General features: G+C 47.8%; 1 protein-coding gene and 1 pseudogene across 1 annotated transcript in view; one reads left to right on the top strand and one right to left on the bottom strand.

Moving 5' to 3' along the window:
- EPS15L1 (epidermal growth factor receptor pathway substrate 15-like 1) overlaps nucleotides 1–8,563 on the bottom strand; it is a 78,567-nt gene extending 70,004 nt beyond the window's left edge. The window contains exons 1-5 of the mRNA XM_006898280.1: nucleotides 8,525–8,563; nucleotides 7,755–7,844; nucleotides 7,160–7,207; nucleotides 4,783–4,878; nucleotides 3,854–3,916 (exon numbers count right to left, since the gene is read on the bottom strand). Of these exons, the coding sequence (XP_006898342.1) occupies nucleotides 3,854–3,916; nucleotides 4,783–4,800 (81 nt within the window). The 5' untranslated portion in view covers nucleotides 4,801–4,878; nucleotides 7,160–7,207; nucleotides 7,755–7,844; nucleotides 8,525–8,563. The remainder of the gene's footprint in view (nucleotides 1–3,853; nucleotides 3,917–4,782; nucleotides 4,879–7,159; nucleotides 7,208–7,754; nucleotides 7,845–8,524) is intronic.
- Nucleotides 8,564–10,874: 2,311 nt separating this feature from the next.
- Nucleotides 10,875–11,351, top strand: LOC102866550 (annotated as a pseudogene).
- The last annotated feature ends 310 nt before the right edge of the window (nucleotides 11,352–11,661 follow it).

The raw sequence follows: 11,661 nt of genomic DNA, 5'->3' as shown, positions 1-11,661 counted from the left end.
GTCAGAGGCAATGCGATTGGCACAGGATAGAGCAGGGTTTAGGGCTGTTGTACACAGGGTCACTATGAGTCGCAAACGACTCGACGGCACATAACAACAACAACGCGTCGCTGGAGCTTGGAAGGAGGAGTGGCATCCACTTCCATAATAGCTTGCCTCCGGAAACCCTATGAACCTGAAGAGAGGATGAAAGGCACCCAAGTGTCGAGGACTCTCCTTCATAGCGTCGCTATGAGTCGTCTATGACTCGACGGCACTTAACAACAATAATATCAACAGAAAGATAGATCAGCTGGCCCAATGGACAGAAAGCGATGCTACCAAGCCAAAGGTGGGTGACTTTTAATCCGCTGCCCTCGGAACTGTCTTTCATTGTTTTTGTTCAGACATTCCTCTAGGTTGTATAGCCCTGGTGTACAAGTTGCCGTACCACATTCACTTTTGGTTGCTGTGAGGCTGATCACTGTGACACTGGTGTGTCAAATGCATTAATGATTGGCTACCCAATGCAGACAGAGAGTGGGGTGGAGCTCCCCGATTAAAACAAGTTTGGAAGAAGGAGTGGCATCCACGTCCGTAATAGCTTGCCTCCGGAAACCCTATGAACCTGGAGAGAGGATGAGAGGCACCCAAGCGTCGAGGACTCTCCTTCATAGGGTCGCTATGAGTCGTCTGCGACTCGACGGCAGTTAACAACAACAACATGCGTCGTCGGAGCTCTGGTGGCTTCATGGTAAAGGAATTGTGCTGCCAACACAAAGGCAGCTGCTCCACTAGAGAAAGATGGGCAGTTTGCTCCTGTGTGAATTTACCGCCTCTGAAAACCCACTGGCAAGTCAGTTCCGACTTGATGGTACATAATAACTTGCTCATAGTCAACTTGCTCGTATTTACCAGGAATGATAATAAGAGTAGAAAAAATGCACATGACAGAAGAAGGGGGGCATATGGAAACCCTGTGGTTTCTGTGACAATTTTCGCATGACTTAACACTTTCATTATTAAAACTGAGATGGGCAGGGAGGAAAGAAAGCAACCCTGAACTTTTGCCATGAACAAAACAACTCTCTGCTAAAGACCAGAAGCCAAGGTTAACAGCTGTCATGGGCAGCTGCGCCCCAGCTTTGCTGTCCCCTCCGCGGCTGCTGTGGAGGAGAGGCTAGTGGGGTCTCCACAGAGGGACAAAGACTACTCCTCCCCACACCCCAGGAGGTAGTGAGCTGGGGTCAAAAAGGTAATGATTTGATTTGAACAGATGCTCATTCTTTAGGATAAAGAGCAACATCCAGGCATGAATACACAGAACTGAAACAAAGATAGAAAGACATTCATTGCCACGGAGCCTATCGGCACCATAGGTAACCCAACCATCCAGAGTAAAATTGCTCAAAGCACAGCCAAGGCTGAAGCCTGTGTGGAGGTGACTGTCCCTCCTCTCCCCCACAGAGTGGCTAGGAGGTTCGAATCTTTGATCTTCAATCAGGAGCAAAGCACCTAACCAGTGAGCCACCAGGCTCCTCAAAAAGGTAAAGAGCCAGATAGAAAAATAAGCCAAAGAACTGAGCAACTATCAAGACCAACTTTAACCGGGTGAGCCTAACAATGCAGAAAACAAAACCCAGCCCACTGGCTTGAGTCGACCACGGGTCCAGCAGCATGACAGAGCAGGACTGCACCCCCAGGGTCTCCCTGTCTGTGCCCCTCATACAGCACTTCCCAGCCTTTCTCCTGCCATGGTGCTGGGTCCAGGTTCCAATGGACCATCCATATGTCAGCCACAGAACACAAGTACCTGCATCATCCAGGGACCCAACAACACAAAAGTCAGGCACCAAAGCTCCCTGTGAGTGCAGGGAGAGCCCTGAGACACAGAGTGGGCAGCCACTGCCGGCCTGGCACCAGCTGTGGCCTCCAGTGCACCCACCGAGGGGTGAAGTGCGCGCGCCATGGAACCGATGCCCTCGAGCGTGGGCTGAGATCAAGGCCAGCCAGCGGTCTTCCTTGCCCACCTTGGTCTGCAAGCTGCACTGAGCTTCCTGTGCAGTGTCACAGTAACAAACCCGCTCAAGTCTAACTGCTGCTGGGTCAGAACCAACTCAGGGCTGACCCTCCTCGGGGCTTTCAGAAGCTGCACGTTGTGCGGGAAGAGAATGCTTATCCTTCCCATGGAGTCACGAGTGGATCTGGACGCCCAGCAAGGCCCCACCTTTGGGCTCACAGCACAGCACCCTACAGACTACACCACCAGAGCACCAAACACAGGCTCCCTGACAGACAGGTGATAGACACACGTGAGGTGCACTGGTTGGGCATCAAACTCTGGTCCCCTGGCCTGAAGGTGGTAATGCTATCACCGAACCACCACTGCCCTTGTTACTTTATAGTAAGACTCACGAAGGTCAATCTTTTAGCCATGGTGAAAACCCTTTTTCTACTTCATATTCCAAGTCTCATGCTATCAGGGACAGGCTCCCACATCCCACACCTGTTTCCACTGGGCAGGTCTGCACTAACTGGAGACCTCACATGCTTTCTTCATCCTCAAAATGATGACACGTCTGTGCGGTCACAACGTTCCCTGCCTCTGGTTCTTCAAACAGTATGAGGAGCACCAGTGTGCCAGGCACACCAGCAGGAAATAAGAAAACGGGACGCTGCTGGGTCTTCACACTGGAGTTGTCCCATTTCCCCTGATCCGAGGGAGAAAGATGGCCAGTCTTTTAACATTCGCTTTTACTGCCTCTGAAATTCTGCTTGAGAATCTGGTATGCGTTGGTTCCAATTCTCAAGGGTACATAATAACAACAACAACAACCTGATAATGTGGGGTGGGGTGGGGTGGAGTGGGGGTCATTTAGCAACGGAGGGGTTTTTTTTTAGGGGGGAGGTGTTTATAAATCATGTTGGGTTTTCATACACTCATTGACAGACATTGTTTTATAACATTAATTACCACTGATTAACATAATTCCTTAACTGCAATGTCCAATCAATCCCTTATTGTATACTGCCTTCCCGTCACTCTGCTTCTCTATCAAATTTTTACTCCTTTCTCCTTTCCCATCCTTGCTAATCCTCCAAGATTATTTCTGTGTATGAATTTTTTCTCAGCTTTTCATAACAGTGGTCTTATACCACAATTTTTTGTGACAATATATCACTCAGGATAATTTATTCTAGAGTCATCCATGTTGTACAGTATTTCACAAATTCATGGTCATTTTTCAGTGATGCATGAATCACGTACCATGGTTACTTTGGCTAGTTATCTGTTGCTGGACACCTCAGTGTTCCCACTCATTTAGGCAGCAAAATTGTTACAATGTCCGTGGTCTCCCTGTTAGTCAGGACCGTTGCCACCAAGCCAGTCCCTAACCCACGGCAACTCCGGGTGCAATAATGTCCAGTTCTGCACCATCCCAAAGATCCACTCTGGGCCATAGGTTCTACCATAGAGTTTCTACCAGCTGATTTTCAGAAGCACATTGCCAGCCTTTTCTCTAGTGCTAATCTTAGTTGAGATGAGCAGGTTCCTTTCTTTTTTTTAATTGTGATCTTAATAAAAGTTTACAGAAAAGTTGGATTTTCATTCATTCATTCATTGTTGCTCATTTTCCTCCCTACCTTCCCAATGACAGGTTCTTAAGACTCCAACTTCCAAAATGCAGATCACTGTCCTAGCCACGGCCCTCACCACAGCAGTGGGCCATGGCCCTCACAAGAGGTATCAGTGTGAAAGTGTGCTTTGTCAGAACACTTGTGACACAGGGTCACCCCCAGGACTATTTCTAACCCCCACCCCTCAGCTGGCACAATCACAAGGACCACAAAGATGACGCTGTGGTCCACTCACCCTCACAGCCCAGTGGGCCTCAGCAGGGGGCGCGGCGGCTGTCAGCGGGCTGCTGGTGTCGTGCTAAAAAGAAGAGACAGAACATTAAGTCATAAAGTGACGCTCAGAACCAAGACATGACCCACTTGCTGGTCTGATAAAGTCCCAAGACTATGACTCTGTAAACCTACAACTGAAATGACTCTATTAACAGCCAAAAAGCAGGCACATCTTTGAGGTAATCATCATCACCAGGAAGAGGATATTACTTAAAAGAAGCAGTCACAAGATCCAAAGGGCAGCATTTGCTGAGAGAGAAAGCTCAGAAGACAGGATGAGTAGAAAGGAGAAACACAAGGAAGCAGCAGAGAGTGCTGTTACAATGTGGGGTTGGCATCAACGTCATGAAACATAATGTGCATGAAGTGGGGAGGAGAAAACCAATTTCATCTGTCGTCTTTCATGTAAATCACAATAAAAAGCTAGTTTTTTTAAAAAAAAAAAGTCTTTTCCCATTTTACTTTAGGAGGAATGATAGTCTCTTTCTCTGGTATGTACATTTTCTAATAAAACTGCTTTCACCTTCAAAAAAGAAAGAAAGAAAAGGAACTGGCATAGGACTAAATCACAGGAGCTTGTGTCTATCAAAACTCTGGTGGCACAGGAGACTAAGTACTGAGCTGCTCACTGAAAAGTTGGAAGTTCAAACCCATCAGCAGCTCTGTTAGAGAAAGATAGAGCTGGTCACTTCTTGTTTTAAGATTTACAGACTTGGAAACCCAGTGGAGGTCTGTCACACGTTGAACTGACTCTACAGCAGTGGGCTCTGGGTTTTCGGTGTTTACTGAAAGGGAGGGAAGTTTCTAACTGCCTTGTGAAAGGGACAGAGAGAGAGATGGGAAGCAAACAGGTAGGTAGATGAGGCAAACAGGAGGAGCTGGGAGACTTACAAACTTGGGCGGCGGCATGCTCAGGTTCAGGTTGCTCAAGGTGACGTCATGCCCACTCTGTGCACAGGCCACCAGCCTCAGTGCCACATAGAAACCCTGCAGGCCCAAAAGACGAGTGGAGGATAAGCAGTGTGCTGGGCCACAACCCTGGAGGATGGTCTGTACCGGATGGCATTGGGAGACCGGGCCCCTCCACCCCCAGGATGATATGTGCAAATGTGACATACAGACCCAGAATTGACAAGTTCACCTTGGGAACATCACTCAAAGGAATGTGCTAGAAATAACTTACCTTGGTTTATCTTGAGCATTGCAAAGTTTCATTAAGTGTTTTTCAATAATAAAAGATTCCCAGTATAATAAATAGTAAATTGTGGAAGTTGGTGGAGTTAACATGGGTCAGAACACAGATGACAGTGCACAGATATGCTGAGTTTATTAAAGTGTCATGAAACTGAAACAGCTCTTCTGGAATTTATATTTGATCCTCGCTGGGGTCCCTACCTGTCCCATGTGCAGACCAGCCTGTGGGGGTTTGTGCCCGCTGTGGTCCAGTGTGAAGTGTATCCCTCCCTGTCCCGACAGGAATATGAGACACATGCCAGACAATCAGGTGCCTTCCCTGCCCGCAGCCTCCACTCACCCAGGGCTGGCCAGCCACTTGTGCTACCATATCTTTTCTTTTTTAAATATGAAGACAACTAACTAGGCTAAGAATACTGAGCATAAATTCTGTTCTTAAAAATGTCTTCAAATAGATGAAGGCTAGTTAGCATTTCCCAGGATGATCAGAGTCAGGGCGACACAGACGCCGGTACCCCCAGACCCCGGAGGTCGAGACCTACACCGCAGTGAACAGAGGTCTTTCCTGTGAGAATCCTGAGGATCCAAGAAAAGGAGGGAGGACTTGCAAAGGGAGGGAGCACCCCAGGTCACGAGCTATGCACTCCAGTTTTGGGTAAAGCTGGACCACATTATAGCTAGAATCATTTTTAAATCACTTCTACAAGGATTATTTAAAAAAGATTAACATTATTAGGCTTCTTGTAAGGGGATAGGAATGGTTACTGTAGGCTATTTTTGTTTTTCTCTACTTTCAAAAATTGTTATATACACTTCTACGTCAATACAATGCTATCAGCTGAAGATGTATAACCAGAACGCTGCTTAGAAGTGAAGATGACTCAACTTAGTCTCACATACTTTAGGCACATTATCAGGAGGAACTGGTCCTTGGGGAAGGACATGATGTAAAGCTGAGGGTCAGTGAAAACGAGGAAGACCCTGAGCGAGATGGGTTCTGTAGGACGGGGTAGCACTTTCCTCCGTTATAGGTGGTTACAAGTCAGCACCAATTCACCTGCAGCTAACAACAAAAACAACATGCTATTCCTATGCTGTGGTTAGGCGAAGTGGATTCGGACTTGTGATGGTACCATGCAATCAGCAGAACAGAGCTGATCCGATACAAGGGGCATCCGAGGCTTTGACCTTCCAGCAGCAAAGTGCCAGGTCTGTCTCCTGGGTCCCTCAGAAGGGGGCTGGAAACACCCATCTTTCAGTTAGTAATTAAGTGCATCACTGTTGGTACCAGCCAGGGACCCATTTATCACTGACCCTAACATAATCAATGTCATTGTCAAATAAACGTTAAAAAAATGAAGTTACTTGTGGACTAAGTAGAATCACATGTAGAGAACATTCTCACAGTGACAGCGTGGTCGTGGTAGAACAGAGCGGTGGCTTGCCAGGGTAGAGAGTTTCCAGAGAATGAAGCAAAGTTCCCTGTCCTGACTATGGTGATGACACCTATCTGTGCAAGTGACAACACTGACAGAACAATATCCACACGGGGTAGGAGGGAGGGGGCTGTTGTTTACAGGCAAAACCTGGCAATGCGAATTCAGTCCTGCCTTCAGCATAAATCCATCATGTAGTTACTGGTTTTGACAACAGCCCTGTGGCCACATATGATGCTACCACTAGGGGGAGCTGGTAGGAGCACTTAGAAATGTTACTGTCTGCACCTTCTATGTGAAACAAGGTTGACTGAAAAATAAAAATTCATTTAAAAAAAATTTAAAGGCGCTCTAGTGGTGTAGGCTTTAGTGTGTTGTGCTGCTAACCAAGAGGTTATTTAAAAACTGCAATCATTTGTAGTTAAGTACACAAACTATTAAGAGACACACTAACCAAGAATGGCTCCAAGAGTTAAAAGGACTTTATTTGGACAGGGAGGTGCCCGCGCTAACAGGGGGCTGGCTGCATCTGTGTCTTGTGACACAGGGACAAGAGAAAAGGTCTGGGGAGCGCGCAGCTGGACAGACAGCAGGGTCCGGGCCAAGCTACCCCACTTACTCTGTAGCTGTGTATGTACCTGTTTGTCCAAGAACCCTTTACCTTCTGGGTCAGCCAAGTCCCATATCTGCCGAAAAGACAAAAACAATCATAAGCATGACCACTAACCACATCCTGCCTGCAGAAAAGGCTGGAGCCACAACGGAGCTTGGTCGCCCAGGTAGAAGGCCTTCAGACTAACTTGTCCCAAGGGCAGGAACAGGCGAGTGACCTGCCCAAAAGTATATGGCAGACGGATGATCTGTCCAAAGGTGTGAAGCCTGTAGGCAGCCCTTTCAAGGGCATGAAGAGACAAGTGACCTGCCTGGGCACACAGATCAGCAGGGGCAGAGCCAGGCATCCACCCAGCCCTCACCTCAAAGGCCTGAGGCTCGCTCCAGTCTGACACCCAGCTCAGAACCGATAGATACACTATCAGGACACCAAGGAGCTCAGCCTTGTCGGGGGGGGGGGGGGGAGGCTGCCATCCCTGAATTTGAGTTCACCAGTTCCAGTCTAAGGGCCAAAAGGTGGCCTGATGACCATTCCCCATAAGAAGGGCTCTGTCTACAGCTGGCCTGCATCCACTAGGGGAGTTAGGGGGCAGAAGGAAGTGGTTCTTGCCCTGCACATACCTTCCCAAGGGTAATGTCCGAGAGCCCAGACTTCTTCAGGAAAAGTGCAGCTTCACTCGCCCCAACCCGCCCTGTGTACGCTGGGTCTACCTGCAACATGAGAACAATGCCTAAGAGAACTTTCTGATCAGAGCACCTCGGGACAGAGGGCATGTGTCACTTTAAATCAGAGCTTTGTACTCCAGTTCCATCACATGCCTGATGTTAGCAGTGGGTGGTGTGGCCTCTGGCTACAATGAACAAAGCTGCCCTGCCCGGCCCTGAGCCTAGACACAACCTCCTGACGACTGACATGGCTGTGATTGCTTTCACTGGCTTATTTTCAGTAGTAAATCACCAGGCCTTTCTTCCTTGTCTGAATTAGTCTAGAAGTTCCACTGTAACCCAGCCAGCATCCTTGCAACACTCAAGCCTCCACTGACGGATGGACGGTGGGTATGCATGAGGTGGACTGGCTGGGAATCAAACCCAAGTCTCCCACACAGAAGGTGAGATTTCTACCATTTACCCACTATCAGTCCTTAGAGAAGGACATCAGGTTGGAAAGGTCAGTACAAGACAGACAGACCCTTGACAAGATAGGCTGACAGAGTGTGGCAATGAGGTCAAGTGTGTCTGAGACAGTGACGTTGGCTCAGGATAGGACAAAGTTTAGAGCCATTGCTCTTAGGGTCACTAAGAGTCATGATCAACTTGACAGCACATAATAACAACAACATCGCCTTCTATTACACATCAGCTCTAACTAAGCGCACACATGCTACACTTACCTGCTTGTAATAAGATTCATATAATGGATTTCCAGTAGGAATCTGTAAACAGAATCATAGATATGGGTTAAAAATGGACACACAACTGCTAAAGAAAAGTGTCCCCCTTGATTTTGTCATCACCAAAATACCCAGGAGTGAAAACAAAAGTCTACACACAGTAAACATGCTCTAGTGTAGATCTGCAGGCACAAATGTTACACTTAACTGGAGCTGGGGAGAGTAAATGCAAAAGTTCCCTGTTGTTACAAAGGCCCCAGGACAAAAGTTTACAGAATCCTCCAGGGCCTCCACAAGAAAAAGAGATAACCCAATTACAAAATGGGCAAAAGACTTTTTACAAATGTAGACATTCAGATGGCCAATAGACACGTGAAGAAACGCTCAAAATCATGGGCAATAAAAGACATGCAAATCAAAACCACAATGAGACACCATCTCATCCCAGTAGCAGTGTCAAAGTTTAACAAGACAGCAAGCAGTAAATGCTGGAGAGGATGCGGAGAGATAGGAACTCTCATCATACACTATTGGTGGGATTGTACAATCACTCTGAAAGGCAGCTTAGCATTTCCTCAAAGAGCTAAGCATAGAAATTCCATATGAACTAGCTATCCACTGCTAGAAATATCAAAAAAACTAGAACTGAGACCCCAGTGGAGATCTGTACACCAATGTTAGTTGCAGCGTTATTCACCATCACAAGAACATGGAAATAGCCCAAATGTCCAACCACATTCAAATGGATTGAGAAATTTGTAGGACATTCACATGATGGAATATCATGCAGCATTCAGGTGCAACAATATTGAAAATTACTATATAACTTGGAAAGGACTGGAGAGCATTATGCTGACTGAACTAATTCAGAGTCATAAGAATAAACAATAGATATGACCATTATTGTAAAAATAGGGTAACTAGTAAAACGTGTATGAGGATCCAAGGAGGGGAGGGTGGAAGCAGAGAAGTGAGAAGGGGCAGGGGAAATTATAAGGTCCAACAATTTGTGGTGGTGGTGGTGGTGGTGGGGGAAATGGGAAAAATCCAGCAGAGATCTGGAAAGACAGAGCAATGGTGGGCATAGTTCAATGGTGATTAATTTTATATTAAAAAAAAAAACAGGAATGACTGTATGAAACAAAAAGTGATTTAAGGATTGTATGTGAATTTTATATATGAATTTTGAGTTGTTTTTGTGTTTTTTTTTTATTTTATTATTTTTGTGTGAGTGTACCGTCAAATCAGATCTGACTGGTACAGGAGGAGATTGTCCCTCCTTCCTCGGCAGAGCATCTGGTGGATTCGAACCGTGCGCCTCTGGGATTGTAGTTGCAGCTCCTTGCCACTGAGCCACCAGAGCTCTCCTGAGTTTTTTAAATTTTTTTTGTGTGTGTACCATCAAATTGGATCTGACTGATATAGGAGGAAACTGTCCCTCCTTCTCTAGCAGAGCACCTGGGGGATTTAAACCATGTACCTTTGGGATTGCAGTGTAGCTTCTTGCCACTAGGCCACCAGAGCTCCCTTGTATATGAATTTTGTAAGCAAACCAATATAAAAAAAAAATTGTAAAAAAAAAATAATCCCTGTTGTTGTTGAGGTAATTCTGACTCATAGGGACTTTACATATTAAAGCAGACTATGCTCCACAGGGCGGCTGTAATCTCTCTGGAAGCAGATTACCAGGTCTTTCTTCTGCAGTGCTGCTGTGTGGGTAGGTCTGAAATGTCAACCTCTTGGCTACTTGTCAGGTACTTTACTGCTTGCACCACTCAGGAACCCCCAAATCCAGTCACCCTCAAGGTGGCTCCAATACATTGTGCCTCCTGCACCCTCTGAACTTCCTGGGGCTGATTCTTACTAAAGCAGATCACCAGCTTTTCTTCTCAGTGAACTCAAACCTACAGCCTTTCAGGTAGCTAGCAGTTGAGCACATGAAGCATTAGGACGGTGAAATCTTTATTCTAGCAGGAATGACGTGGTCACTGGGAGCAGCAGCTGGAGGCGGCAGTGCCCCAGCTGCTTGTCAAGGGCTGCAGCTCACCCCTGGGCAAGAAGACGAAGCGACCAACCCTCTGAGGCTCCAAAGGCTTCGCATCAGGAACACAAGAGTGACAAGATCGGGAGCTCTGGTGGCCTAGTGGCAAGAAGCTGCACTGCAATCCCAAAGGTACAAGGTTCAAATTCACCAGATGCTCTGCTGGAGACAGAGAGGCAATCTCCTCCTGTGCCAGTCAGACCCGATTTGATGGTACACATACACAAAAATAATAAAATTTGGAAGTTCCCCATCCGGGGCCTGTCTTCTGCCCCTTCTGCCCTGCGGTGCGGCGCCCGAGCTGTAGCCATGACTGCACGTGGCACTGCCAGCCGCTTCCTGACCAGTGTCCTCCACAACAGCCTGGGTCGCTACGTGCACAGCTTCAGCGTCTCAGCTTTAGCCTTAGCCGCGACGCGCCCTCATCCCGCGGCGCCAGGGAGTTCATAGAACGGGAGGTGACCGACTTCGCCCAGCGGAACCCAGGGGTCGTCATCTACATGAACGCGAAGCCGTGCAACGTTCCTAGAGTGGTGGCGGAATACCTTAACGGGGCTGTGCGTGAGGAGAGCATCCACTGCAAGTCAGCCGAAGAGATCAGGGCGTTGGTGCAGAAGCTGGCGGCCCAGTCGGGCCTCAACCTGATCCGCATCCGCAAGCCCTTCCACACAGACAACCCGAGCATCCAGGGCCAGTGGCACCCCTTCACTAACAGAGGCAGTGCCCGGCGGGCTGCGCCCCCGAGAAGCCCAGGAGGTTGCCCCTGCCCAGGTGCAAGCGCCCTGACGAGCGGGGGCCCCCCACGCATTCCAGCGGAGGGCCCTGGACTCTTCCCCCTGTTCCTTCCTCTTGTTTCCGAGGAGTCCATGGACAGACAGATGGAACTCCTTGGGAAGACTCAACAGCTCACAGCATTGGGAAGCTGATGCTAAAGCTTTTGCTTGGGATACAAAGTTGTCTGTTTTCAGTGCCCACTGCTAGGGACAGTGACTTTCGGGGCTCCTCATCCTTATTCAGTTGGCATCTCTGAAAATGTTAATATTTCAAGAGTTTTACAGGGCTCTCAAGAGGGCACTCTGATGGCCAAGTGGGTAAC

This window comes from Elephantulus edwardii, unplaced genomic scaffold, assembly GCF_000299155.1.
Source record: "Elephantulus edwardii isolate Elephantulus edwardi_28Jun2011 unplaced genomic scaffold, EleEdw1.0 scaffold00226, whole genome shotgun sequence".
Classification (NCBI taxonomy): domain Eukaryota; kingdom Metazoa; phylum Chordata; class Mammalia; order Macroscelidea; family Macroscelididae; genus Elephantulus; species Elephantulus edwardii.
This window is presented reverse-complemented; position numbering and strand designations above follow the sequence as displayed.